The 12,104-nt window shown below is 44.5% G+C and overlaps 1 protein-coding gene across 1 annotated transcript in view; it reads right to left on the reverse strand.

Annotated features, from left to right (window-relative positions):
* Positions 1–12,104, reverse strand: part of moto (minamoto) — a 55,018-nt gene that overhangs the window by 7,715 nt on the left and 35,199 nt on the right. Inside the window, exon 6 of the mRNA XM_055657347.1 lies at positions 7,363–7,497. Coding sequence (XP_055513322.1) covers positions 7,363–7,497 — 135 coding nt within the window. The remainder of the gene's footprint in view (positions 1–7,362; positions 7,498–12,104) is intronic.

Here is a 12,104-nt window from a genome sequence, read left to right on the forward strand (position 1 = left end):
ACACTGGTCTTACCTGTCCGTGTTTGGGCAGTATCCCTCTAAACCTTTCCTATCCATGCACTTGTCCATATGTCTTTGAACTGTTGTTATAGTACCTGCCTTGGTTACCTCCGGGCAGCTTCATATATGTTACATATACCCACCACCATTTGTGTAAAATAAATTGGCCCACAGATTCCTATTTAGCCTTTCCCCTCTCACTTATACCTATTGTATGTCCTCTGATTCTTGATTCCCCTACTTTGGGTAAAAGACCATGTATCTACCCTGTATATTCCCTTCATGATCTTATACAGGTTTATAAGATCACCCCTCATCCTCCTGCGTTCCATGGAATAAAGCTGTAGCCTGCCTAACCTCTCCCTTTAGCTCAGGCCCTCAAGTCCTGGCAACATACTCTCTGCACTCTTTGCAGCTTAACAACACCATTCCTATAGCAGGGTGACCAAAACTGAACACAATACCCCAAATGTGGTCTCACCAATGTCTTGAACAACTGTCACATAACATCCCAACTTCTATACTCAATGTCTTAACTGATGAAAGCCAATGCACCAAAATCATTCTTGACCCCCTATCTACAGTGTCCTACATAACGTTTGGGACAAAGACCCATAATTTATTTATTTTCCTCTGTACTCCACAATTTGAGATTTGTAATAGAAAAAAATCACATGTCAGATTTTAATAAAGATAATTTTTACACATTTTGATTTCACCATGTAGAAATTACAGCTGTGTTTTTACGTAGTCCCCCCATTTCAGGGCACCATAATGTTTGTGACACAGCATTGTCATGTTTAGTATTTTGTTGCATATCCTTTGCATGCAATGACTGCTTGAAGTCTGCGATTCATGGACATCACCAGTTGTTGGGTGCCCTTCTCTGGTGATGTTCTGCCAGACCTGTATTGCAGCCATCATTAGCTTATGCTTGTTTTGGGGGCTAATCCTCTTCAGTTTTCTCTTCAGCATATAAAAGGCATGCTCAATTGGGTTCAGATCGGGTGATTGACTTGGCCACTCAAGAATTGACCACTTTTTTAGCTTTGAAAAACTCCTTTGTTGCTTTAGCAGTATATTTGGGATTGTTGTCTTCCTGTAGAATGAACCGCCGGCCAATGAGTTTTGAGGCATTTGGTTGAACGTGAGCAGATAGGATTTGTCTATACACTTCAGAATTCATTATGCTACTACCATCAGCAGTTGTATCATCAATGAAGATAAGTGAGCCAGTACCTTCAGCAGCCATACATGCCCAGGCCACAACACCCACCACCGTGTTTCACAATGAGGTGGTATGCTTTGGATCTTGGACAGTTCCTTCTCTCCTCCATACTTTGCTCTTGCCATCACTCTGTATAAGTTAATCGTGTAATTTTTCCACTAGACATTTGTCGAGAACTGTGGTTGCTCTTTTAAGTACTTCTTGGCAAATTGTAACCTGTCCATCCTATTTTTGTGGCTAACCAGAGGCCTCCACCGCCCTCTGAGGCAGAGAATTCCAGACTGTTTCCTCTTCTCCATTCTAAACGGCTTACCCCTTATTCTTAAACTGTGGCCCTTGGTTCTGGACTCCCGCAACATCAGGAACATGTTTCCTGCCTCTAGCGTGTCCAAACCCTTAATAATCTTATGTTTCAATAAGATCCCCTCTCATCATTCTAAATTCCAGACTATACAAGCCCAACCGCTCCATTCTCTCAGCATATGACAGTCCCCCTATCCCGGGAATTAACCTTGTGAACCTACGCTGCACTCCCTCAATAGCAAGAATGTCCTTCCTCAAATTTGGAAACCAAAACTGCATGTAATACTCCGAGTGTGGTCTCACTAGGGCCCCGTACAACAGCAGAAGGGCCTCTTTGCTCCTATACTCAACTCCCCCAACATCGGGAATATGTTTCCTGGCTCTAGCGTGCCCAAACCCTTAATAATCTTAATAATTTAAACACCCCTGAGCAATTACAAACACCTGTGAAGCCATGCGTCCCAAACATTATGGTACCCTGGGAAAAGGGGGCTATGTATAAACACAGCTGTAATTTCTACATGGTGAAATCAAAATATATAAAAACATCCTTTGATAAAATCTGACAATGTGCACTTTGCTGGGACACCATCACGGAGCTTCGGGAGCCGCGGTCTCCGGGGAGGAAGCAGCCACTCCAGATATTCCAAGCTGCTGAGGAGTGTTCACCCGATGCCGGAGTTCCATCTTTCCAGCAGGAGGGCCTGTAATATCGGGTCGCCGTTGTGGTGATTGGCTGCGGAAGCCTCAAATAGTCCCCGACCTCGGGTGGACTTTTTGGTGCCCTCCCTCACAATGGAACGTGTTGATTCTGCTGTGGGGGGACGTTCATGTTGAATCCTATAGTGTATTGTGTCTTTTTTATTTTTTTTATTTTATATGGATGTATGGTAATCTAATTTCTTCCCTGTAAAGCACTTTGGCTTCAACGTGATTTGATTTAACCACATGTGATTTTTTCCTATTACAAATCTCCAATTGTGGAGTACAGAGGCAAATAAATAAATGATGGGTCTTTGTCCCAAACATTATGGAGGTCACTGTATCTTATCTCCCAGATTATTCTCCAATAACTTGCCTATCACAGATGTTAGGCTCACTGGTTTATGATTCCCAGACATTTCCTTGCAGTCCTTTTTAAATAGAGAAACAACATTAGCCACACTGCAGTATTCAGGCTATTAATGATTCATATATCTCAGCCACGGCGCCTGCAATTTCCCCTCTAGCTTCTCACGGTGTCCTCGGATACATCTTATCATGCTTATGATAATTGTCTGCCTTTATATTCCTTAAGACGTTCAACACCTCCTAGATAATACTGAATGTCCTCAAGCCACTTTCATTAACTGTCTCAAGTTCCCCAGTATTCATGTCTTTCTCCACAGTAAAAACAGAGGAGAAATACTCAGTGTGGACTATGCCCATCTCCGGCTGTTCCACATAGAGATGACTGCTTTGGTTTCTGAGGGGTCCTAATCTCTTTTAAGTTACCCTCTTTCTCCTAATGTACTTACAAAATCTCTTTAGATTTCTATTATTACCTTCCAGAGCAATCTCCTGCCCCCATTTTGCCCTCCTGATTTCCTTCTTACATATGATCGTCAGTTCTCGAAACTCATCCAGGGATACACTTGATCCCAGCTGTCTATACCTGTCCCACATGCCTCCTTCTTTTTCCTGACTAGAGCCTCAATTTCTCTCTTCGTCCAAGCTTACTTACACCCATCTGCCTTGCCATTCACTCTAACAGGAACATATATGCCCTGAAGTCGTATCATCACACTTTTAAAAGCATTCCACTTTCCAGGCGTTTGCCCACAAACAACCTACTCAAATCAACTTAAGTAAGTTTTTAAGAAGGAACTGCAGATGCTGGAAAATCGAAGGTACACAAAAAAGCTGGAGAAACTCAGCAGGTGCAGCAGCATCTATGGAGCGAAGGAATTAGGCAACGTTTTGGGCCGAAACCTTTCTTCAGACTGATCGGGGGCGGGGACAAGAAAGGAAAAAGGAGGAGGAGCCCGAAGGCTGGGGGATGGGAGGAGACAGCAGGGGGACTGAGGAAGGGGAGGAGACAGCAAGGACTAACAAAATTGGGAGAATTCGATGTTCATGCCCCCAGGATGTGGGGGGATGGGGAGAGAGAGCAGTGTTGCGGGGTATGGAAGAGACCCTGGTGCGAGCCTCATCTATGGTGGAGGAGGGGAACCCCCGTTCCATGAATAATGAGGACATTTCAGATGTCCTGGTGTGGAACGCCTCATCCATGGAGCAGATGCGGCGTAGACGGACGAATTGGGAGTTCCCCTCCTTACAGGAAGCAGGGTGGAAAGAAGTGTAGGCTCGCACCAGGGTCTCTTCCATACCCTGCAACACTGCTCTCTCTCCCCATCCCCCCACTTGCAACAAGGGCAGAGTCCCCCTAGTCCTCACCTTTCACCCCACCAGCCGTCACATACAAAAAGTAATCCTCCGTCAGTTTCGTCACCTCCAACGTGACCCCACCACTCGCCACATCTTCCCATCTCCCCCCATATCTGCCTTCCGCAAAGACCGCTCCCTCCATAACTCTCTTGTCAATTCTTCCCTTCCCTCTCGTACCATCCCCTCCCCGGGCACTTTCCCTTGCAACCGCAAGAGATGCAACACTTGTCCCTTTACCTTCCCCCTCGACTCCGTTCAAGGACCCAAGCAATCGTTCCAGGTGCGACAGAGGTTTACCTGCATCTCCTCCAACCTCATCTATTGTATCCGCTGCTCTAGATGTCAGCAGATCTATATCGGTGAGACCAAGCGGAGGTTGGGCGATCGTTTCGCCGAACACCTCCGCTCGGTCCGCAATAACCAAGCTGACCTCCCGGTGGCTCAGCACTTCAACTCCCCCTCCCACTCAGTCTCCGACCTCTCTGTCCTGGGTCTCCTCCATGGCCACAGCGAGCAGCACCGGAAATTGGAGGAACAGCACCTCATATTCCGTTTGGGGAGTCTGCATCCTGGGGGCATGAACATCGAATTCTCCCAATTTTGTTAGTCCTTGCTGTCTCCTCCCCTTCCTCAGTCCCCCAGCTGTCTCCTCCCATCCCCCAGCCTTCGGGCTCCTCCTCCTTTTTCCTTTCTTGTCCCCGCCCCCGATCAGTCTGAAGAAGGGTTTCGGCCCGAAACGTTGCCTATTTCCTTCGTTCCATAGATGCTGCTGCACCTGCTGAGTTTCTCCAGCTTTTTTGTGTAACTTAAGTAAGTTCCTGCTTAATACCAAAGCTGGCCTGACCCTGATGCAGAATTTGAACTCCTCGGCCCACCCTGTCTTTATCCATAACGATCTTAAAGCTAACAGAACAATAGTCATTGGTCCCAAAAGGCTCACCCATGAATACAACAGTCCTAAGATTAGATCAAGTTTTGCCTCTACATATTGGCTGAGGAAACTTTCCTGAAAACATTTGACAAATTCCATCCCATCTAAGCCTTTTGCACTATGACAGTCCCAGCCTATATTGGGGAAGTTAAAATCCCCTACTATGACTAATTTATTAGTCTTGCACTTGCATGCAATCTCCTGGAATAATTCTTGTTGGCACTCCCAACACAGTGATCATCACTTTTTCATTTCACAGGCCCATCCATATAGCTTCAAAGGACTAACCATCAGTAATGTCATCTCAGACTACTGCCGTGATTCTCCTTGATTAATAAAGTAACACCCCCTTCTAATTTACCCCACCTCTATCTTTTCTGTGCCATCTGTACCCTGGAGCATTAAGATGTCACTCCTGTCCGTCTCTTAGCCAAGTTTCCAGAATGGCTGCATCACAGCTACACATACCTATACGCGCTCTCATCAACCTTCTGTCTAACTACCTATGTTCATTTTGCAGGACCTCATCCCTTTTCCTACCTGTGTCATTTGTGCCAACAACATGACAATGACTTTTGGCTGCTCACCCTCCCCTTTGAGAATGTCATGCAGCCACTCCGAGATATCCTGGATTCTGGCACCAGGGAGATACCATACCATAGACACAAAAAGCTGGAGTAACTCAACGGGACAGGCAGCATCTCTGGAAAGAAGGAATGGGTGACGTTTTGGGTCGAGACCCTTCTTCCCGATATGTTACCCATTCCTTCTCTCCAGAGATGCTGCCTGTCCCGCTGAGTTACTCCGGCTTTTGTGTCTATCTTCGGTTTAAACCACCATCTACAGTTCCTTCCTACAGGTAACATGCCATCCTTGATTGCTGCCAGAATCTCCTGTCTGCCCCCTAATAACAAGCATCCTATCACTATGGCTCCACTTGACATTACCCTTCACCATTGTGCCTCAGAGCCCAGCTCAGTTCCACAGCCCTCCATGCTACTCCTGCTCATTTCTGATGGGTCATGCCTTCCACAATATCCGAACAGGTATACCTGATTGAAGGGAAATGGCCACAGGTGTCACCTCCACTCTCCGAATACTCCCTTTCCTCGTGGTCACCTACCTAATCTCTTCCTATTCCTCAGGCGTGATTACCTTGCTATTAGTCTAATCTAAGTTCTCATTTTCCCAGATGATCCTGAGGTTATCTAGCTGCAGCTCCAGTTCCCAAATGCGATCTGTTAGGAGCTGCACCAGGACACAATTCCCATAGGTGTAATCATCAGAAACCACAGTTTCCCTGACTTCCCACATCCTGCAGGAGGAACATTGTAGCATTCTACTTGCCATCACTACTGCACTAAACTAAGAAGGATCACACAAAACAGCAGACTGAACCTTTTCCTTGGTCAACCACCTTGCCAAAAACTCTTGAGCCAAAGACTCACTTGCCCTCAACACAGCACTTAATTTTAACAAAGCCTCTCCTCCCTACATGGCCACTCTCAATTTGCCACTCCGCCACACTGTGTCTTTTATTTATAGTTGCTCAGTTAGCCAATTTTGATCATTCAACCAATCCACAGGCTAGCTTTTTAAATCTCCTACTCTGACACTAACATTAACTGGCTTCACCAATTCATAGGCTAGCTTTTAAATTCTCCCGCCCATGCTGAGACACTGAAATTATCTGGCTCCAACAATCCATGGGCTAGCTATTAAATTCTCCAGCTCCTGCTCCGACACTGACATTGACTGGTTTCACTTATCTCACATCTAGCTTTTAAATTCTCCCACTCCTGCTGACACTGAAATGATCTGGCTCCACTAACCCATGGGCTAGCTTTTAAATTCTCCCGCTCCTACACTGAAATTATTAAACCTTTATGACATTCTTATGTTCATTACTTAGTTAAATCGGTCAGATTAGATTAATATGATATAACGTATTATATATTCAATAATAATGTTAATTTTTGAGAAGTCTCTTTGATAATTTCCGCTCGGTGAGGTCTCAAAATGCAGCCCATTTTTTAAGAAGGGCATACAGTAACTTTCTCTCAATGGTTTAATGCTGCCTGAAAGAGTATGTTGGAAAAATTAACTGATTACAAACACCATTAAAACTTATTTTAAAGTACTAAACAATCAGAAATTAAATAAAAAGTATGGATGAACCTTTATTCCATTCTTTACTTATCACCATAATTTCTCTATTAACTTTGTTAGCTCAACTCTGAACTAATTATGTCATTATTGTTTTGTTGGCGAATGGTAAACAATAGTGCAGTCACTTTGTTAACACTTCAAACAAAATGTTTTGATAACAATGGCCAATTATTACATGTTTGGATATAACTACATTTCAAAAAGCAACAAAATCCTTAAATAGAAAGATTTTTGTGCACCTTAGCATATTAAAAAAATGGGATGTGTTTAATTAATCAAACTACCAGATATAGTCAAAACATACTCTTGCTTGTTCTCTCAGTTGATCAACAATCAAACGATCAACCCGGGAAGGGTTGGAAGGTAGTCTGGGAATAGGTGTATTATTGGAACTGGTCACTCTCTTTCCAGGATAGTTCCGAGCAAGTGCTGCTTCAGTCTTAAAAAGAGAGAAGGGGAAGATGAAGATAACCAACAGAAATTTTTGAGAAAATAAACAATTGAAAACATTTCAGACAAAAATAGTTTGGATTGACTGATTTGTCTATCCTAACACCATCAATCCTCGTGTCCACATATCATGAAATGGCAAAACATTGTACTCAAATACTGCAAAAAATTCATTCAGCTCATCAACAATGATTTTAAAAGAAAATGTAAAATTAGTAAAATTATGGCCTCTATTCAGATCACAAGACAAATTATAAAATAATGAATTGGTACATTAAGGGGCATTTTCAGAGAATGGGATAGAGGCAAACTGTTAAGGGCCTGTCCCACTTACGCGACTTTTCAGCGGACTGTCTACGACCTTCAAGCTCGAGTGCATTCGCCTGAAAAACCGTGAGCTGGAATGACCATCAGAGCGGAACACACACACACAAACACATCGCAAAGGCGGGGGCCAGGGAATGCGGGGGAGCGCTATCTGAAATTCACACGGTGCAAAGCCAAGGTGATTCACGCGATGAACAGGAAGTTTAAAGACGGCTAGCACTAGTAAGTCCTTTAAAAGAGCGGGGGAAGAAAGGGTGGAGCCACTTTTAAGAAGTCAGACAACTTTTAATATGCCAGAAACGGGACTAATCTACAGGCCCCCAAACAGTAGCCTGGACATAGAGCGCAAGTTGAATCAGGAGTTAAAATTGGCAAGTAGCAAAAGTAATGCTGTGGTTGTTATGGGAGATTTCAACATGCAGGTAGACTGGGAAAATCAGGTTGGTACTGGACCCCAAGAAAGGGACTTTGTAGAGTGCCTCATTGATGGATTCTTAGAACAGCTTGTATTGGAGCCTACCAGGGAGAAGGCAATTCTGGATTTAGTGTTATGTAATGAACCGGATTTGATAAAGGACCTCGAGGTTAATGAGTTATTAGGAGGTAGTGACCATAACTTGGTCAGGTTTAATCTACAATTGGAGAGGGAGAAGGGTAGATCGGAGGTGTCAATGTTACAGTTGCATGAAGGGGACTATGGGACCACGAGGGAGGAGCTGGCCAAAGTTGACCGGAAAGATACACCAGCAGGGATGACAGTGGAACAAAAATGGCATGTATTTCTAGGAATAATACAGAAAGTGCAGGATCAGTTCATTCCGAGGAGGAAGAAAGATTCCAAGGGGAGTAAGGGGCGACCATGGCTGACACGGGACGTATAAAAATTAAAGCAAAGAAGTACAAAGTAGCAAAGATGAGCGGGAAGCACGAGGATTGGGTAATGTTTAAAGAACAACAGAAGATAACTAAAAAGACAATATGGGGAGAAAAGATGAGGTACGAAGGTAAGCTGCTAAGAATATAAAGCAGGATAGTAAAAGCTTCTTTAGGTATGTGAAGAGGAAAAAATTAGTTGAGACCAAAGTTGGACCCTTGAAGACCGAAAAAGGTGAATTTATTATGAGGAACAAGGAAATGGCAGATGAGTTGAACCGGTACTTTGGATCTGTCTTCACTAAGGAGGACACAAACAATCTTCCTGATGTAGTAGTGGCCAGAGCATCTGGGGTGACGGAAGAACTGAAGTAAATCCACATTAGGCAGGAAATGGTGTTGGATAGACTGATGGGACTGAAGGCTGGTAAATCCCCAGGGCTTGATGGTCTACATCTCAGGGTACTTAAGGAAGTGGCTCTCGAAATCGTGGATGCATTGGTGATAATTTTCCAATGTTCTATAGACTCAGGATCAGTTCCTGTGGATTGGAGGGTAGCTAATGTTATCCCAGTTTTTAAGAAAGGCGGGAGAGAGAAAACAGGGAATTATAGACCAGTTAGCCTGACATCGGTGGTGGGGAAGATGCTTGAGTCAATTATAAAAGATGAAATAGCCGCACATTTGGATAGCAATAACAGGATCGGTCCGAGTCAGCATGGATTTACGAAGGGGAAATCATGCTGGACTAATCTTCTAGAATTTTTTGAAGATATAACTCGGAAAATGGACAAGGGAGAGCCAGTGGATGTAGTGTACCTGGACTTTCAGGAAGCATTTGATAAGATCCCACATGGGAGATTAGTGGGCAAAATGATTGGGGGTAAAGTGCTGACATGGATAGAGAAGTGGTTGGCAGACAGGAAACAAAGAGTAGGGATTAACGGGTCCCTTTCAGAATGGCAGGCAGTGACTAGTGGGGTACCGCAAGGCTCGGTGCTGGGACCGCAACTATTTACAATATACATCAATGATTTGGATGAAGGGATTCAAAGTAACATTAGCAAATTTGCAGATGACACAAAGCTGGGTGGCAGTGTGAACTGTGAGGAGGATGCTATGAGAATGCAGGGTAACTTGGACAGGTTGGGGGAGTGGGCAGATGCATGGCAGATGAAGTTTAATGCGGATAAATGTGAGGTTATCCACTTTGGTAGCAAAAACAGGAAGGCAGATTACTATCTAAGCGGCCTCAAGTTGGGGAAAAGGGGAAGTACAACGGGATCTGGGGGTCCTTGTTCATCAGTCTATGAAAGTAAGCATGGAGGTACAGCAGGCAGTGAAGAAAGCGAATGGCATGTTGGTCTTTATAACAAGAGAAATCGAATATAGGAGCAAAGAGGTCCTTCTGCAGTTGTACAGAGCCCTAGTGAGACCACACCTGGAGTATTGTGTGCAGTTTTGGTCCGCTAATTTGAGGAAGGACATTCTTGCTATTGAGGGAGTGCAGCGTAGATTTACAAGGTTAATTCCCGGGATGGCGGGACTGTCATATTCTGAGAGAACAGAGCAGCTGGGCTTGTACACTCTGGAGTTTAGAAGGATGAGAGGGAATCTCATTGAAACATATAAGATTGTTAAGGATTTGGACACGCCAGAGTTCCCGATGTTGGGAGAGCCCACAACCAAGGGCCACAGTTTAAGAATAAGGAGTAAGCCATTTAGAACGGAGACGAGGAAACACTTTTTCTCACAGAGAGTGGTGAGTCTGTGGAATGCTCTGCCTCAGAGGGCAGTGGAGGCAGGTTCTCTAGATGCTTTCAAGAGAGAGTTAGATAGGGCTCTTAAAAATAGCGGAGTCAGGGGATATGGGGAGAAGGCAGGAACGGGGTACTGATTGGGGATGATCAGCCATGATCACATTGAATGGCGGTGCTGGCTCGAAGGGCCAAATGGCCTACTCCTGCACCTATTGTCTATTCTGTGAGGATCTCACTCCAGGAATTTTAAGTACAAGCGAAGTTGTAAGTTTTGCAATTATGGGCTGCAGCCTTAACATGACCATAATTCAACTGCCAAGGGGCTACAGTGTTGTAATACCCCTCACCGGTTATGTACACACTCAGTCTGCAGTGAAACATGCAGCAAGTTCAGACAAAGATAGTCAGTTCCTGCTGAGGAAGAAAGCATTCGCACAATAATAAAAATATGGGGTCAGCCACACAAATTTCTTGTCCATTAATTTCTAATGTAATTTTTTTGCCTCAACCAGCCATCTAGATAATGATTAAGCAGGATAACAAATTTATGTTCATCTTTACCATCCACTGTGGTAATGCAGAGGGAGGAGGTATAGGGAAAGATGTGTGTCTATCTCTTGTTGTTGCAGGGGAAAGTAGCTGGTGAGGGGGTGGTTAAGGTGGAAAGGGATGAGTGAACCGAGAAGTTGGGGAGGTAGCAGAAAGGTGGGAGGCGTAAAGAGGCAGAGATGGAAAGATGTGACTAGTGCTGGGATCACGTTAGAGGTGGAAGAAATGTCGGTGTATGATGCGTTGGATGCGGAGGTTGTGGGGTGAAAAGTGAGAATTAGGGAATCTCTATCCTTGTTCAATATGGGGGGAGGGGGACAAAGAGCAGAACTATGAAACACAAAGGTAACGTGGGTGAGGGGTCCATCTATGACAGAAACCACATTTACTAAAGAAAGTGGACATCTTGGATGTCCTAGAATGGAAAGTCTCGTCCTGGAAACAGATTTCGACTTTCGACTTTGGAGATACAGCGTGGTCAGGATTAAATCTGGGTTTCAGGTGCTGTATGGCAGCAACTTCACTGCTGAGCCATCTCAGCTGCCCAGAGATGGAGGAATTGACTAAGGAATAGCATATTTTCAAGAGGCAGGGTGGGAGAAAGTGTAGCCCAAATACTGTAAACGTTGGTAAGTTTATAATAGACGTTAGTCAATAGGTGAATACAGATGAGGGGGTGTGATATGCAGATGGGTGGAGAATGTAGCAAAGGCTAGAGATGAAAAGAAGGCAAAAAAATGTCACATGGAAGGAAATGGATGGAAGAGGAAGGAGATGGGATAAAAGGGAACTGAGAGACACAGGAATGGGAGAATAACGTATGAAAGAGGAAAGGAGCAGGGTGACTGGGATAGTGGGAGTAATGTGTGCAAACCGGGGGGGGGGGGGGGAGCGATGGGAAACAGGGATAGGACATTACTTGGAATTTGAGAATTCAATGTTCATACCATTGGGTTGTAAGCTATGAGATGCTGTTCTTCCAGTTTGCACGTGGCCTCACTCTGTGCAGGAGGCCAAGGACAGAAAGGTCAGAATAGAAATGGGAATTAGTTAGAATGGTTAGCAACCAGTAGCTCCAGCAGGCCTT

The sequence above is a fragment of the Leucoraja erinacea genome, chromosome 27, assembly GCF_028641065.1.
Source record: "Leucoraja erinacea ecotype New England chromosome 27, Leri_hhj_1, whole genome shotgun sequence".
NCBI lineage: Eukaryota > Metazoa > Chordata > Chondrichthyes > Rajiformes > Rajidae > Leucoraja > Leucoraja erinaceus.